This window comes from Cervus elaphus, chromosome 5 (genome assembly GCF_910594005.1).
Source record: "Cervus elaphus chromosome 5, mCerEla1.1, whole genome shotgun sequence".
Classification (NCBI taxonomy): domain Eukaryota; kingdom Metazoa; phylum Chordata; class Mammalia; order Artiodactyla; family Cervidae; genus Cervus; species Cervus elaphus.
The window spans coordinates 121,168,703-121,187,613 of NC_057819.1; the positions used below are offsets into that span (position 1 = coordinate 121,168,703).

Here is an 18,911-nt window from a genome sequence, read left to right on the forward strand (position 1 = left end):
TGACCCTTCATGGAGTCCTCTTTCCCTTCCTTTCCCCCAGCTGCTTCAATTCTGAACTCAGTTATCACCTCTTTAAGAAAGCTTTTTGTGACAGCCGCCCATACACACACCACGAAGTCAGTGTTACTCGCCCCCTCTGGAAGCACTTCTCTCACTGATACACTGGCTACCTTCCCCTGTGGATTCAGGGCAGGGGCCACATCTGCTTTGTTCTCGGCTTTATCTCACAGAGTGCTTGGAACACAGCAGGTTCTCAACATGTATTTTTTAAATAAATCAACAATTCAGCGAAGCAACAGAACATGTGACCAGCAGAGGAAGCAAAAGTCAAGTCAGAACTATCCACATACACTAACACACATACTCATTTTCCCACAGAAGAGTTCTAAGAAAGGGCATAACACAGTCAGCTTTGTCTCAGAGCAGAGCACTATGTACATGGAAGATGGAAACGAGAGATGAACGGAAAAAAGGAGACCAGGCAGGCAGGCTGGTTCCTTAAGAGACCAAGTAAAAGATAAAGAAGGCCTGATTCAGGTTACCATTAGCACGGATGGACAAGAGAACTGAAAGTTATTTAAAAGAGACATAAGATGTGAACTGAACACGACCTGGTGACAAGCCTGCACGTGGAAGGGGAGGCACAGGAGGAATCTGTTACTTCCTCACTTCTGACTGGGGCGATTCAGTGGGCAGGGCCATTGTTAACTGAGAAGGAAATGAGAGGTCGGGAGCAGTCACTAAAGCATGAACTCTATCTGGAACATGAGGAATCAGATGTGCCTATTGGACCTCCACAGAGAAGGCAATGGCACCCCACTCCAGTACTCTTGCCTGGAAAATCCCATGGACGGAGGAGCCTGGTAGGCTGCAGTCCCTGGGGTCGCGAAGAGTCAGGCACGACTGAGCGACTCTACTTTCACTTTTTACTTTCATGCACTGGAGAAGGAAATGGCAACCCACCCCAGTGTTCTTGCCTGGAGAATCCCAAAGACAGAGGAGCCTAGTGGGCTGCCATCTATGGGCCCGCACAGAGTCAGACACGACTGAAGCGACTTAGCAGCATAGGACTTCTAAGAGGGGTTCAAGAAGGATTCACTCATCCATGAGTTAAAACACAGGAAGGAAACCATGACTTCAGAGATGTGGGTGAGAGAGATGTGGCTTCAGAGATGAGGCCATGAAGGTATTAGATTTTATGAGTAATCTGAAAAAAAAAAAAATGCAAATTCAAACGAGAGCTTTTAACCCAGTGAATGCAAAGCTGTTTTATAAATAACCAGTGCTGGTGAAATAGACACTTTCATACACTGCCAGTGGAAATGCATTTTTAATATTATACAATGATATATATTTTATGTATGATAATATGTATATTACAAAGTATCTATATATGTTATATACAAATGAGGCTTCCCAGGTGGCTTAGTGGTAAAGAACCTGCCTGAACAATGCAGGAGATGTGGGATGGATCCCTGGGTTGGAAAGATCCCCTGAAGTAGAAAATGGCAACCCACTCCAGTACTTCTGCCTGGAAAATCCCATGATCAGAGGAGCCTGGTGGGCTACAGTCCACGGGATCGCAAAGAATCGGACATGACTGAGCAACTGAGCATGCGCACATGTTATATAATATTTATAGAACATCAGGAATACACAGTAAAGCCTTAAAAAAAAATCAGGAATGTGAACTAAGATTAGTCTAAAGGTTTAGTCGCTACAAGTAATCACAGCAAACACAGTCAACCCTCCATACCCATGAGTTCAGCATCAGAGGACCGGAGTCTTGGGCAGCAGCAGACTTCAGTATCATGGCAAGGGGTCAGTCCTAGAGCCGACCACCCACAGATACTAAGAAATGACTGTACAGTAGAGCTTAACTATTTGGTAAAGCCTTAGGACAGAACCTTATTTTATATCAGCCCCCTCCTATTCCCCAAAAATCCTATACACCAAAGCCAGATTACTTTTTCAAAAAGCTCAGCTTTATCATCACACATCCCAGTTTTAAACATTCAGTGACTCCCCACTACCTACTAAGTACAATTTCCTCAAACTGGCATTTACTGAAGTTGGACCAAAATATAAACTCCGCTTCTCTGCGATCTTGTCTGAATGTGCACCTTCCTCTCATCTGTTACCTTTCACCTCCCCTTTTCTCTTCCTGTTCCATCTCCACCTGGAGAAATCCTACCCAACTTTCAAGGCATAGCTCAAATTTAACCTTGTTCTTGACCCCATTTCTGACCTCCCAAATAGAATATGACTTCTCTCCCTAATTTGTTTTTCTTACAGCATTTATCATGGCCTGCCCTATGTTATTTTATATTTATGTACTGTGTTATTATTCACTCTTGAGAACTCCTGGGAGTAGGGACCATTTATCCATCATCGGATCTCATGAAGGTTTTTAACACAGTACCTTGCATTCTGAGTAAGTATTAGGTTAAGTTATTTTTTAACTGTTTTGTAGAGAAATACTTAATGTGACTTCACTTTACACATGATTAATATGTAACATGAACTAATATCCTTTTCCTCTCAACACTTGGTAAACTGACAACAAAGAAGTACAAAAAGTAAAAACATACCAGTACAAAGAGAAAAGAACCATAGTGAGACATCACCTCACACCTGTTACTATGGCTATTATTAAAAAGATAAGAAATTAAAAAAAAAAAAAAGATAAGAAATAATAAATGTTGATGAGGATATGGAAAAAAAGGAAACTCCTGTCCACTGCTGGTGGGAATATAAGTTGGTGAAGCCACTATGGAAAATAGTATGAAAGTTCCTCAAAAAATTAAAAGTAGAACTACCATATGATCCAGCAATTCCACTTCTGAGTACATATCCAAAGAAAAAGAAACCACTGTCTCAAAAAGATATCTATACCTCCATGTCCACTGCAACATATTCACTACCTATAAGTAAATGTTTACAGCAGTTTTATTTATAACCAAGACATGAAATGTCCACCATTATATGTCCATCAATGGATGAATGGATAAAGAAAAGGTGGTGTACACACACACAATATGGAATATTAATCATGCATAAAAAAGAAGGAAATCCTGCCATTTGTGACAACATGGATAGACCCTGAGGACATTATGCTAAGTGAAATAAGTCAGACAGAAAAAAACAAATACTGTATGATCTCACTCATGTGGAAACTAAAAAACAAGCCAACAAACAAGCTCATAGATACAGAAAACAGACTGATGGTTACCAGAGGCAGGGCATAGTGGGTGGGCAAAATGGGTGAAGATGAGTCAAAAGACACAAGCTTGCAGTTATAAATAAGTCACAGACATGTACAGTACAACATGGTTCGGTTCAGCTCAGTTCAGTCGCTCAGTCATGTCCGACTCTTTGCGACCCCAGAAATTGCAGCACTCCAGGCCTCCCTGTCCATCACAAACTCCCGGAGTTTACTCAAACTCATGCCCATCGAGTTGGTGATGCCATCCAGCCATCTCATCCTCTGTCGTCCCCTTCTCCTCCTGCCCCCAAACCCTCCCAGCATCAGGGTCTTTTCCAATGAGTCAACTCTTCACATGGTAACTATACTTAAGAAAGCTGTATATTCAAAGTGAAAGTGAAAGTGAAGTCACTCAGTTGTGTCTGACTCTTTGCGACCCCATGGCCTGCAGCCTGCCAGGCTCCTCTGTCCATGGGATTTTCAAAAGCTGTTTACAAAGTAGATCTCAAGATTTCTCATCACAAGACAAAAACATGTTTTGTAATTATGTATTGTTATGTTGACAGATGTTAACTAGACTTACTGTGGCGATCATTTGGCAACATATACAAATACCAAATCATTCTGTTGTATACCTGCAACTAAAATTAAGTTATATATCAAAAAAAAAAGAATAAATAAATAAATAAAATTAAGTTATATAGCAATTACGGGCATGTGTATGCTCAGTCCATCAGGCTCCTCTGTCCATGGAATGTTTCAGGCAATTGGAGTGGGTTGCCACTTCCTACTCCAGGGGATCTTCCCAAGCTAGGGACCCAACCTGCATCTCCCGCATTGGCAAGCAGATTCTTTACCACTGTACCACCTGGGAAGCCCTTATATCAATTATACCACGATTAAAAAAAGATCGCCCAGGTTTTTAACAGGGAAATTTAGAGAAGTGTACCTATTCTAAGTGTGAATTCTAGCCACCTGACCTCATCCAGCTTCCCAGGATACTTGTCACTCGCCCTCCGACCTCTACTTCCAGATCCCGGTAAAAGGTGGAAGAAATCTTCCCTTAAGAAACCAAACAGAGGACTTTCCTTGCAATCCAGTCGTTAAAACTCGTCGCTTCCAATGCAGGGGGCACAGGTTCAATCCCTGTTCAGGGAACTAGGATCATACATGCTTTGTGGTACAGGCAAAAAAAGAAAAAAAAAAAAAAAAGACCCAGAGATTCATATGAGAAAAATAGAAGTGTGAAAGAGAAAACAAATACACAAAAACAGAAACATTGATATCTGGGATCCCACCGCCCAATTACTCTACAGTGAAACCCACCAACTGTCAAACCATGGCCACCCACAAAGTGTGTTCCCAGTGCTTCACTCCTAAATATGAACAATTGAGGATCAAGAGGCATTTGAAAAGAAGCCTCCAATGTCAAAGAAAAAAAAACTAAAACATAAGAATGGAGTCTGATGAAACAAAAGAAATGAAATGGAAAAAAAAATCCTATAATAGAGAATTCCCTGGTGGTCCAGGGGTTAACATTTGGCACTTTCACTACCACGGGCCCAGGGGCCCAGGTTCGATCCCTGGTTGGGAAACTAATATCCTACAAGTCACGAGGTACAGCTGACCCCCACACAACACAAAAAAACTATAATGTATGTCCTTAGGTAAGTGAGGATGTTGCATCCATGAAGAAAATGCTCTGAAAAAAAGAAACGGAGCTTCGGGAAACTATACAGCATAAATAATTATTATGTTAGCTGAACTTTCGAAATTCAGTAACAAAATCACTCAGTGAAAAACGGCCAAGTATTTCAGCAGACACTTCACCAATGGTTTTCTTCCCAGCAAAGCAGCACATGAAAAGATGCTCAGCATTACTATTAGGGAAATCCAAATTAAAACCATAATGAAATAGAACTCTCTGTGACCCCATGGACTGTAGCCCATCAGGCTCCTCTGTCCATGGGGATTTTCCAGGCAAGAATACTGAAGTGGGGTGCCATGCCCTCCTCCAGCAGATCTTCACAACCAAGGGATTGAACCCAGGTCTCCCGCACTGCAGGCAGATTCTTTACCATCTGAATCACCAGGGAGGCCCTGAAACATACCACCTACTAGAATGGCTAGATCCCTCATCCATTGCTGGTGAGGATGCAAAATGTTTAACTGGAAATGCTTAACTAGAAAAGAGTTTGGGGCTTCCCTGGTGGCTAAGTGGTCGAGAGTCTGCCTGCCAATGCTGGGGCCAAGGGTTCAATTCCTGACCTGGGAGGATCCCACATGCCACAGAGCAGCTAGGTCCACACACCACACACAGCTTACTGAGCCCGTGCTCTGGAGTCCAGGAGCCGCAACTACTGAGCCTGAGCGCCCAACGACTCAAGTCCGGGCTAAGAGCCTGTGCTCCAAAACAAGAGTAGCACCCGCCTGCCATAGCTGGAGGAAAAGCTAGAGCAGCAACAAAGGCCCAGCACTGCCAAAAATAAATAAATAAAAATCATTTTAAAAAAAAGAAAACAGTTTGGCAGTTTCTTAGGAAGTTAAAATACGCTTAGCATACAACCCTGTGATTCCATTCCTCTTTACCCGCGAAAAAGGGAAACTTACGTTTACACAAAAACCTGTAAGTGAATGTTTAGAGCAGTTTTATTTTATAATCTCCAAAACCTAAAAACAACTCAAATGTTCTTAAATGGGTAAGTGGATAAACCAACTGTGGTATATTCATATAATGAAATACCTAGCGAGCAGCAAAAAGGACACAAGCCATATTTTGGATGAATCTCAAATGAATTATAGATAAAAGAAGCCAGACTCAGAAGGCTACATAGGTTGTAATTCCATTTATATGATATTCAAGGAAAGGCAAAACTACAGGAATAGAAAATAGATCAGTGGTGGTCTGGGGTGAGGGAGAGGAGTTGACTATCGGCGCACAGTTTAAGTGAGGTGATGGAACTGTTCTGTATTTCATGGTAGTGGTGGTTACATGACTGTATGTATTTGCTAAAACTTAAGAGTCAAAACTGTACACTAAAAAGGGTAAATTTTACCATATATGTTGCACTTCAGTATTTTTTAAAACTTATCAATAATGAGAAACATAAGATACTGTGTAAACAAACAAGATGAAAAGGAACATAGAAAACAGTTTTTAGAAATTAAATACCTGACAGCTGAAATAAAAACTGATTTAATAGAAAGCTCAGAAGAGAAAATCTCCCAGAAAGCAGACCAAATTGACAAACAGATAAAAAGAATTGAAAAAGATAAGAAATTTCACATGAACAGTCTAAAATTCCTAACATCTAACTAAAGAGAAGTTCAACAAAAGAAAAGATCAAATTTGGGGGGAAATTAGCAAATAATAAAGACATTTTCTCAGAACTGTGTGAGTCTGCAGATTAAAAGGGCCCACCAAGTACCCAGGCAGAATGAGTGAAAAAGAGCCACATCAAGGGATATGCAGTCCCTTTAAAACTTCAGAATACTGGGGACCATGAAAAGAGACTAAAAGCTTTGTTGTTCGGTCACTAAGTTTTGTCTGACTCTTTGCAACCCCACAGAGTGCAGCACACCAGGGTTCCCTGTCCTTCACCATCTCCTGGAGTTTGCTCAAACTCATGTTATTGAGTTGGTGATGCCATCCAACCATCTCATCCTGTCGCCCCCTTCTCCCGCCTTCAATCTTTCCCAGCATCAGGGTCTTTTCAAATGAGTCAGCTCTTCTCATCAGATGGCCAAAGTATTGGAGTTTCAGCTTCAGCAACAGTCCTTCCAATGAACACTCAGGACTGACTTCCTTTAGGATGGACTGGTTTGATCTCCTTGCTGTCCAAGGGACTCTCAAGAGTCTTCTCCAACACCACAATTTGAGAGCATTAATTCTTCAATGCTCAGCCTTCTTTATGGTCCAACTCTCATATCTGCACATAAGCGACTTAAAAAAAATCATAGCTTTGACTATACAGAACTTCGTTGGCAAAGTGATGTCTGCTTTTTAATACACTGTCTACATTTGTCATAACTTTTCTTCCAAGGAGCAAGCGTCTTTTAATTTTGTAGCTGCAGTCGCCATCTGCAGTGATTTTGGAGGGATAAAAACAGGTCAGACATGAGGTAATCAGGATGGCCCTTCACCTCACAACAGCAATCCTCGACGCTGGAGCACAGCAAAGCAAACCTTTCTGCGAAAGTGCTTTTTAAAATTTAGGGCCCTACATCCTGCCATTCTCTACCAAGTATTAGGATTGAAAAGGGCATTTTCAGATACATAATGATTTAAAAAAAAAAAAGTTTATTTCTCATGCACCCATTCCTAGGAAGCAACTAGAGATTGTGCTGAAAAAGGCAAGTAAACCAAGGGAGCGGTAGGACCCAAGAAACAGAATCAACGGTGAAAGCAGCAAAAAGAAGTTTCAGGGAATTCCCTGGCAGTGCAGTAGGTTAGCTTTCACTGCCGGGATCAGGTTCACTCCCTGGTCAGGGAACTATGATCCCACAAACTGTGTGGAATGACCAAAAAGAAAAAAAGAAACCAAGATACGGGGAAAGTTTGCTATATCAAGGGAAAACAATCAGTTTATTTCATCTTAGTTATAACTTCTAAAAAATGTTACTAAGAACATGTTGCAGTAAATGTTTAAACATGCACACACACACATATGTCCAATGGGTATCTTTGGTTGGTGGGATTATAGATCATTTTCATTTTCATCTTTATATATTATATGTATTTTCCCAAAGGAGTAAAACTGCATTATTTTTCAATTTTTCACTGCAATTTTTAAAAACAACTTGAGAACAGATGAGATCTCAGGGGAAGGAGGGACATAGTGAGAGAACCAGGGGCTGGTTTGTAAACCTGGAAAACTGGGGTTTAAGGAACAGGCAGAGGAAGATGTCTTGGAGGAGGAACTACCAGAGAGCTGAAATAATCAAGAGCACTTTTTCTACTTTAATGGTAAATAACAGAAGTCAATGTATTTTTTATTATAGTTCTAGAATAAATCAGATGTTAGGTAAACTAAATGTTCTGAATGGGGAAGTTAAACATTTAATAACCCTTTTAAAAAAGGGGGGGAATAACAGCTCTAGTTGTTGTTTTTTTTTCCTTAAAGCTCTAGTTTAATGTGCACTTTTTACTTAAATGTGGTCCTCAAAATATTTTTCTACCCTGTGAGTCAACTGACAGTTTTCTGACAGAATAAAATACTACCTTGCTACATTGTAAGTAAGGTTCCTATATTTTTACAGAATCTCAGCTTACAGTTCAGAAACAAATCAATAGACTTGAATAGCTACTATTTATTGAATCTTTACCCAGTACCAGGGCACTGTTCAGCCCTCACAAGGCACTGAATTCAGGACTATGGTATTTTACAAAAGAGCAAAGTGAGGTACAAAGACTTGAGCAAAATGCCCATCTTCACCGAGCCCAGATTCACACCCATGAGGATTGGTTCCAGGTCCTTCACTCTTTAATCTCTATGCTACATGTTACCTCTCTAGATCCTTGACATTCATAAAAGATTTACCTAGAATCCTGAGATTCTCATGTATCATGATAGCCTAAGACTTCGTAGTGAGTTTATTTACATACGTGGGTGCCTCCAAAGCCTGCCACACGTGCTCACACTGACTGTGTGAAAATATGACTCCACTTACACTGCTCCTTCTCTGACAAACCTGGAATAAATTCTCCAAGCTGACCAAAAGCAATCCAAAAATCATACATATTTTGGAAGACTTACAAACTAGCTCTCATTCATCCTAAGAGAACTGTTTCAAAACTCTTCCAAACAAAAAAAAAATAAGTCTGGTTAAAGTGATTCTATTAAAACTGTATTTGTTTAAAAAAAACTATTTGTAATTAATCCAGCTATAACATTCCTAGGATATACCCAAGAGAAATGAATATATCTTGTCCAGACAAAAACCTGTACATGAACGTTAGCAGCAGTATTCCTCACTATAGCCAAAAAGTGGAAACAATTCAGGTGTCCATGGAGTGATGAATGGATGAACAAAAAGTGGTATATCCATATAAAGGAATATTATTTAAATATAGTCCTGTTACATGCTCCAAGATCCAAGCACTTCGGAACCATTAATCTAAAGGAAAGAAGTTATATATTGTATGATTTTTTTTCATAAGAAATTTCCGTGAGAGACAAACCAACAGAAAATGAAAGCAGTGGTTGCCAGGAGATGGAGCAGGGGAGGGAGAGAACAGGGAGTGACTGCTGTTTCTTGTTGGGGTGATAAAAATATTCTGGAATTAGGCAGGGGTGATACATTTACAACTCCGTGAATACACTAAAAACCACTGAATAATACCTTTTTTTTTTTTTTAAAGGGTGAAAGTTATGCTATGTATTCTGTATCTCAATAAAACTGCTATTTTAAAAATGCAACTTTTAGGGATTTCCCTGGTGGTCCAGTGGTTAAGAATCTGCCTTGCAACGCAGGAGAGACAGGTTCAGGGGGCTAAGATCCCACATGCCTTGGAGCAACTAAGCCTGTGCACCACAACCACAGAAGTTCTGTATGCTGCAGCTAAGACTCATGGCAGCCAAATGAATAAAATAAAAATTAAAGAAATAAAAGTGCAACTTTTAAAATGTTTTTGTATTTTTAAATGCAACTTTTATTCAATATTACTTGAAAATAATTCAGCAATTCAGATGTCCAACAAATGTTAGCTCTTACTGTTACTATTTTTAAAAATCATTCAGCAATCAAAAAATATTTGAGTGATGTAACTTAGTACCTAGAAAAATACATAACATAATTTGACATATACCAGTAGACAAAAACAATTCAAACATTATATTTAGCTATACACACTTTAATTCCATCTGTCATGATTTTACTTTCAATCTTTCCAAGTGCTTTCTGTAAGTTTTTTCTTTTTAAGAAATGTTCTACCTCCGGAGGGTTATCATTTTAAAGGACTGAAAGCATGAAAAAAAAAATTAGAATAATAAGGGTCAGTGCTAAGCTAGTGCTAAATTATGAAGATGAGGCTCTAAGTGCCACAAGCGGGCATTCAAAGAGGAAAGAGACCAAGGTGATCATCAGTATTCTGGGAGGACTTCTAGGAAGAGATGCTCAGAGTGTGCTGAGGAGCAGGGAATCTACCCAGTGCAAAGAGGGCATCTGCTAGGATCTGCTCCTGTCTTTGTCACCCAGACTACTGGTCTCCCATCACCCCAACCACCTTCTCACCCCCCATATCCCCACTCCAAGAATCTGCAGTCACAGGGAGGACACAGTGTCCTGAAGAGGAAGAAAGGTGGACCTGAGGGAAGAAAGCAGCGCTCCTGGCCTTAGGATCCCCCGTCCTGCTGCACACACACTGCAATACCCAGCTCTACTTCCACCAACACCCCAGCGGAGTACTGGCCCTGGGTGGTGCACAAGACCATCCATTACTGCATACCTAGGACACACCTCTCTACCACTCACAGATCACGTTGTCTTACTTTGTAATAACTCTCTGGGGCCCTCGTTTTCTTTCTTTTAATTCTCATGTTTAACCTCTTCAAGTACTTATACCTGAAAACAGATCTCATTAATTTCTCTTATATTAATAATTAATTCATCCTGAATGCCTGTTGCTATTGAAAACACTGCCATTCTTACAGAGGCCTATCTGATGAAGCCCTCTGTCTACATTTCTGATGCTGTCCAGGTTTGGAGAATTTTGAAGTACCTCCTGGACTGATGTTTCCTTCCAGGGCTATAAAACCCATCCACATCCCCACCAGTTATCCGTCCTCTTTCAATCCACCCTGCAGAACGGAAGCAATGCTAAATTTCCTGACGTCCCACTGACATCATATCCCACTTATTTCCAGATCTTCGGACTGATCCCTGATACTCACAAGTGAAATAGATCTGAAATAGACTGGAGAGAAAAGAAAGGGCTTCAGATGTCACCTCTCCATTAATTTTCTCAATTTGCAGGGGGGAAAGAGCTGGCTAAAGTGACGATTTAGTAGTATCTGTGATTTAATGTGCTTTTGTTTCATGCTCCTTGCACAGTGCTGATAGGAATATAGCACATCCCTTGGGTGGTCCAGAAGTGAAAAATGACTGAAGACCACTGATCTAGCCCAATTCTTACTCAACAGATGAGGGAGAGAGGAAAAATGCTGTAGCCTGGTTCTCTAACTACCGCCCATCAGTTTCCTATTCACATACTCAGGCTCTTCTAAAGTAGGTTACTTAAGACTGCCCACACTTGAAAGTCAGTGCCTTGGTTTATGTTACTCCCTCCCTGCCTGTGTCCATCCTCACTAGCTACACGCCCATCCACACTGGCCACATCCCCATCCAGGAAGCGGACATCCATACCAACTGCCCCATATAGCTTATGAGCCCGCCCTCCTTTAAACCTCCACAGTACTTTGAATCTATCTCACTTGTAGCAATCAGGAATCCCAAGCATACTGAAAAGATATTTGTTTGAAACTGGTGGGAATAAATATTGTCAAACAAGTAACAAATTCTTCTTCCAATAAATCTGCAGTTCATTCATGGCACCTGTGCCACCCACCTCGACTGTCATCATCTTAGAGGACACAAATCATTAATTTTCCCAGGACAACACTGGGGCTTCTATTTTCTGAGGTCACCAGAAGTTCCAAATTTCAAAATAGCAGCTAAGTATTCTCATAAGTCCCGCACAAGTTAAACAAAAGAACAGCTCTGTTTAAAGTCTGACTTAAACTTTTTTGAATTAGCAAACACTTGATTTCAAGGTGCTGTCAGAATTTTACCAAATGCCTATGCAAAACATTTTCTGTATGATTCTTCTCCATGTGTTTCAAAAGTATGTCATAAAACATACTGTCTGAAATAATTCTAACTTTTAACAATAAAAATACTAAAAGCCTTATGCAACCAAATGCTTTGAACTTATGCAAAACTAGATGACTTCAAATTTTTATTAACAAGTTGCCATCCCTATAGTAACATGTCACGTGAGGACCTTACATACCCATTTAAATTTTTTCTTCATTAAGAAGAAAACATTTCACCTCCACTTAACTTTTTTAAACCTATGGTCTTAGAAAATTAATCTAGTAACATCAACCAATGTTCTTGCATCAACAGGTATATTACCTACAAAGTACTCAATATTCGAACAGATGAATGAGTAATTTCTTATACTAAGTATATAAGTATACTAAGTATAATTCCTTATTCTTATGTTAGTACTTAAGCCAACATTCTAGTTTACAAGACTTAATCAACTTATTCTAAATTACCAGGAAAGTATATTCCTCTTTTTAGTCTTGACAACATAGGTGGATTCGAAACCACCAAATATATTTATTTATGAACTTCTGGGATATCTTAAACCAGTTATACAACGTTTTTCCTTCCAAAGCATATACACACATATACACATTTACCTAGAAGTACACCCAATAAAACAAATGAAACAAGGGCTTAGCCTAAACAACTATCATGAATTGCTATTCCAGGCAAGTGGACATATTCTAAAAGTTTAGGATGTAAAATGTATCATCTCTTTCACCAAAATCTTGAGAAATAATGTTTCAAAAGTAAAACATCTAACAAGTTAACACCACATCTAATAAAGAAAGGAAAATGCCTGGCAAGCAATATGAAACAGCAGCTCAAAACACACTTAACTCTGCTACTATAAACTGGTCAAACTATCAAAACCTAATTAGGCCAAATTTCAGTTTCCCACATCCAAAATATTTAGGCATTATGGTACCCACTGGAGAATCAGCACAACTTCATCTATTACAAGTTCTCACCTACTAACAATCATTTGTCCAACCAATATTTGATGAGCACCTGTGGTGTGCTCGAGACACGGCACTAGGAAACAGGGGGTGTAAGATGAGTATAAGGATATAGAACCCTTAATTTCACATAAAGGAAGGACAAGCATACACAAGGCAGACTAGGAATGTCATCGGAAAAAACACAATGTCATGGGAGTACATAAAGATATAAGGATCTTTTCAAAAAGAGAACCCTAACCACAAAATTGTAATTTAACAGCATATACACTGCTCTCAACCCTAAATATTACTTGCTAAGCCTTCAAAGAGGAGTTAAAGTTAGCTGAACCACCCTGCCAAAACGCCTTAGCTCTGTCTAATCTGAGAAAACCTCCTCCAATAGTATAATTTACTCTCCACAAGTCTTTCAGTTCTGGGCTCCTGGTAGAAAAGACCACATGTGATTTCGTAAGGTAGAAATCATTACTATAAAAGATGCACTAAAATTAAGTTGGCAAGAATGGTGTGTAGTCCTTTCCACATACAAGACATACACACTTGACATTTGATTCATTCTCCTCATTCTCCTGCCAGCTCTCCCTCACTCCACCCCAAAGACAGGCAAAGACAGATATTACTGTCAGGCAAAAGAAATTACCTTTTTCCTTTGCTGCAAGGACAATCTAAATGGGCTTACATCAGACTTAATACTCACACTTCTCCAATGAGTATTTAAGCATTTATTTTTTTAAAAAAAGGCACATTTACATTTAACCACTTCTCCTATTCCAGTCTCTTATAAAAACAAGTGACACATCTTAATCACTTTCTTAAGACTCTATTCCTTCATGAACTTTACTTTGGAAATGCTCTGAAAACTGGGTTCTAATTTAGTTAATTCAGATTAACAAAAATATAAAGGAAAAGATCTTGTAGGTTACTGATATAAATTATGATTTTTTTTTCACAATTTAGTAAACTGCAACTACGTATTTAATACACAGCAGCCATTGTGTGTATGTGTATGTGTGCTTTTTAAATAAACAAAATGTATCTCAGCGCCAGCCTAGATAAGCTCTCTGAGAAAACAGGAGTTTTCTCAGATGAGGGAGGACTCATTACCCTCAGAAACAGAATGAAAAGAAAAAGTCATTTTGCATTAAATTTCCCTATACTTCTGCTGTGCGACTTGGAAGTTGGTCCAAAAGTTCATCTTCAGCAATTACGTCTGCATAATCAACCATACGTCTCTGCAACAGGTGACAGGAAACGGTATTTCTCAGGCAAAGGGATCAAATTAGTTAAGACGCAAGTTCCTGCGGTCTCTTATTTTGCATTTTACCAAAATGATATTGGAATCAGATAAAGTAGCAAATTTGTTTTGGTTTTCTTTGGTTTTTCTTCTTTGCTTTTTAGTCAGCCATTCACCAGCAACTGTTGCACGAGCCCATCCGCACTCAAGAATAAAAACAAACACACAGGACCAGATAAGGCTCCCCTACTAACCCAACTGATCCATTTCCTTAAGGCGGTTTTAAAACCACACAGCTCGGGGTGTGAAGAGAAGCATGTTGTGTGTGTGTGTGTGTTTGTATGGCACAATCTGTCTGAATCCTCCATTCCCTTTTTTAGGAACCGATACAGGCTAAAAATCTAAAAGAAACCACATTAGAAATGCAAAGAGGTTTGCAAAAACAAGAGGCTTCTTTCAGTCCAAAAAACCAAACCAAAACAAGGGGAGAAAAATGAATGCAATGGATATGTGTGTGCCAAAGTTTCAACTCTGCCCGGTGGAGACACTGCACTGGCACACATTTTTAAGAGGAAAAAGAGGGGGTTGAGGGGAGAGAGCGAGCGAGCGAGCGAGCGTGTGGCCTGCGAACTGCAACAATGCAATCTCCATTTTGAACAATGCGCCTCTTTCCTCTTGTAAATCTAGTTTTTTGCCACTTGATGGGCCGTCGCATTTCCCCTCCGTTTGAGGGGTGGGGGGAGGTGGGGGTGGGGGGCAGACCAGAGAGGGAGTGAGCCGGGGGGAGGGAGTGGGGAGGAGGTGGGGAAGAAGTCTGCAGCAACCGGGCTGGGTGGGTACCTGGAGTGCTGCTATAGGTGCTATGGCTCCTGAAGCTGCTTTCCGTGCAGTAACTGGCGTCGTCGTCGTCGTCGTCTTCCATCTCCTCCGGATAGTCGGAGTCATCGTCGTCCTCCTCCATCTCATCCTCCTCGTCGTCCTCGGAATCCTGGGTCTCCTCGGCGTCGCCGTCCTCCTCCTCCTCCTCCTCCTCCGAGACCATGTCCTCCTCCTCCTCCTCCTCCTCTTCGCTCTCGTGGTCATCGTACACCACTTTGTTGACGGCCCTCCGGGCCGGGGTGGTCCGGGCCAGGTGGCCGCCGCCGCCCCCGCCCCCTGTCCTGCCGCCCCCGCCTCCTCGCCCCCCCCGGCCCGGGGCGCTGGTGCTGGGGGGGGCCGGCGGCGGCGGCGGCGGCGGCGGCGGCTTCCTCCGGCTACTGCTGCCCCCCCTGGGCGAGCTCAGCCGCGTCTTGGGCGCCACCTCAGCCTGGGCGGCGGCCCACCTGCCCCGACTGCTGCCGCGGTGCCGCGAGCGGAGCCCCCCGATGGGTCCGGACGTGGGCGGCGGCGGCGGCGGCGGCGGCGGGGCCGGGGCGCAGCGCTCCGCAGCGGGAGCCGCGGGCTGCTTGGGCGGCCTGCCCCGCCGGCCCCTCATGTCGGAGCTGAGGCGGGGGGGAGAAGGGAAAGCGGAGGGGGGAGGGGCGGGCGGAGGGGTGGCGGTGGGGGGCGCCGGGGCCGGGTGGGGAGGCCCGCGGGGCCGGGCGGGAGGGGCCCGGCCGGCGGAAGCGGGTGGAGGGAGAAGGCTCAATCCGAATTGCTGGGGCCCCACTCCGGATCGCCTTCAGCCGCCATCTTGTTTCTTCCCTCTCGCTCGGTGACTGGGGGAACCGACAGCGGCCGCAGGCCCGGAGCGCGGTCACGTGAGCTGCGCCGCCGACGAGCCTGGGACGGAGCGAGGCCGCGCGGCGGCCGCTAGGGGGAGTGCGGGAGCGCCGGGTCGGGGGCGGGGAGCCCGGGGCGCCTCCGCGCGGCTTGGCTAGACCGCGGCCGCCGGCGGCTGTGAGAAGAGGGGCTCTCCCTCGCGAAGTGCCCCGTGTCGACGGCCCCGGGAGCCGGCTGCCGACTCTGAACTCACGGGGCCTCCTTCCCGCGTGTCCTTTTCTCCCGCTAGGAGACGAGGGCAGGGAAGCCCCCAAATTTGTCCCCGTCCTGTCCCCTTGGGGAAAGTGATGCTGAGAGAGCCAGAGAGGGTATCGCGCCGGGGGGTGCAACTCCAGCGACAGAAGGGACAAGGTGAGCGCCAGCAATGGAGGGAAGTTACCTGGGGACGGTGAGACGAGCCCCCAGAACTGTGAAACTCCGAACGCTTGGCTCAAGAGAGTCCAGAAATTAATCCCAATGATAACTGCTGGGGGGGTGGGAGGGGTTGGAGGGGGCGCTTGTGATAGAAGCCCCGCCCTAAGCTGCCAGACCCAGAGGGAGGGTCGCTTTGAGACTCGGGATAAAATCCCCTCCCAAAAAGCCTTCGATAAACTTCAGAAAGCAACTACATTCCAGCCTCCTCCACCTTTGCCAGTGTCCCAGCTAGAAACTCGACCACCTCAGAAAGAGCTTTCTGATTTCTTTCTTGCTGTAGAAAGGATAACTTCTGTCCTAATATCTACTTTAAAATGTTGGGTGTTTGAGTTATCGGGAAATAATTTTAATCTCTACCTGACAAGTAACAAAGTCTCGGCTAAACCCAGGGGACGAATCATGAGGATGAAATTTTAGGCATCCCGGGACCAAAGCTGGACTTCTCTCGTAGCTCAGTTGGTTAAGAATCTGCCTGCAATGCAGGAGACCCGGGTTTGATCCCTGGGTCTGGAAGACTCCCCTGGAGAAGGAAATGGCAACCCACTCCAGTATTCTTGCCTGGAGAAACCCATGGACAGAGGAGCCTGGCAGGCTACAGGCCATGGGCTCACAAAGAGTAATCACTAGTCTTAAGTCTAGCGACTAAAACCACCAACACCAGGGACCAAAACGGAGACTCAACTCGAAGTGGTCTGGGGCTAAGACCCAGACTGTATTTTATAATGTATTAATATTTATTGAAACATGTGACCACAAAGAAGTGATTTGTGTTAACAGGATTCTGTCCACCAAGTGAATTATTACAGTGGAGTTAGAAGGATAGAATGCATACGTGAAATGAAAATGAACATACAAGTATTAATGGCCAAATTCACTTATTCAATATATTAATAGTTTCATTGAGCAACAAGGGTGGCAAACTTATATGCCTTCAGGAACCAGGTAGTTAATGAAAGTAAATCAAGTGGGCAAGGTGTGGACTTTTCACAGATGGAAGTGCCTGAGTTTTGTTTAAAGAGGGCAGCTTTGGGAATGTGGGCCCGAAATGGCCAGATCTTCAAATTTTTTGAAGGTGCACATGTGCACTGCACATGAATCTCTTGGTTTTTAAATGTTGGAAACTGTCGATGAAGAAAGTATACTTCAGATTGATCCAAATGAATGCAGTTCAGATATGGCCGAGAACCTACAAGTTTGCAACCTGTATCCTGCACTATTTAAAGTACAGGTTTCTCTAGGACTAGAGAAACCCCATAGGAAAGCAAGGAAGATTCAGCACAATTGAAAATAAAGACTACATTTGTAAAATAAATAAATAAAGTACAGTGCTAGGGACTTCCCCGGTGGTACAGTGGATAAGAATCCCCCTGCCAATGCAGAGGACATGGGTTCAATCCCTGGTCTAGGAATATTCTACAAGCCATGGTACAGCTAAGCCTATGCACCAAAACTAGAGTCCACGTGCTACAATTAGTGAAGCCCCTCTGCCTAGCTCCACAACAAGAGAAGCCACTGCAGTGAGAAGCCCGTGTGCTGAAGTGAAGAGTAGCCCCCACTTACCACAGCTAGAGAAAGCCAAAATAAATTATTTTAAAAAAGAAAATGCAGGGGACACAGGTTCTATGGCTGGTCCAAGAAGATCTCATGCCTTGGGACTCCTAAGCCCATGCACCACAACTACTGAAGCCCGGGCACCCTAGGGCCCGTGTTCTGCAACAAGAGAAGTCACCACGATGAGAAGCCCACACACCACAACTAGAGAGAAGCCCCCGCTCTTGCAGCAGCCAAGACCCAGCACAGCCAAAAATAAATTAATTTCTTTTTTAAAGTACAATGCTAGGTACTTAAATACAAAGATATTTAAAATGGTGACAGCCTTCAGAGTCTACAATCTAATTGCTGAGGAAATCTATTTTAAAATAGATTCTCATTATTATAAGTGATCTAGAGATGATTTAAAGGATATGGGAGAATGCGTGTAGATTATATGAAATACTATGCCATTTTATATAAAGACTTGAGCATACTTGGTTTTGTTATCTGGGCGTGGGAGGGTGTGGGGAGAGCTGTTCTAGAACCAATTCCTGGAAGATACCCAGGGACTATTGTAAATAGAATCCTAGCTCTCAAGCTCTTAGCTTCTAGCTGGTGCAGTAGGCATGCATTCTCTGTCATTCCACTGTTTCCTAAAGTCAGATGCTTCTGGTTGTTGGGGTTCACAGTGGGGTCAGTGAATCTGATCAGACAGCCAATTTCTTACTTCACTGTAAAATTAGTTCCTTAGTCAGATGCTGTTATGGACTAAATGTCTGTGTCTCCACAGAATTCACAAGATGAAATCCTCCCCCTGAGCGTGATGTATTAGGATATGGTATCTTTGAGAGGTAATTGGGATTAGGTGAGACGGTGAGGGTGGAGCCCTCATGAATGGGAATATTGCCCTCATAAGATTATGAGAGAGCCTGCTTCCCATCTCTGCTGTGTGTGTGAGGATATAATAAACGGG

The 18,911-nt window shown here is 42.9% G+C and overlaps 1 protein-coding gene across 14 annotated transcripts in view; it reads right to left on the reverse strand.

Annotated features, from left to right (window-relative positions):
• BPTF (bromodomain PHD finger transcription factor) overlaps positions 1-15,906 on the reverse strand; it is a 137,697-nt gene extending 121,791 nt beyond the window's left edge. For all 14 annotated transcript variants that reach the window (XM_043905078.1, XM_043905073.1, XM_043905070.1 and 11 more), the window contains exon 1: positions 15,071-15,906. In XM_043905078.1, coding sequence (XP_043761013.1) covers positions 15,071-15,704 — 634 coding nt within the window. In that variant the 5' untranslated portion in view covers positions 15,705-15,906. The remainder of the gene's footprint in view (positions 1-15,070) is intronic.
• Positions 15,907-18,911: the final 3,005 nt, after the last annotated feature.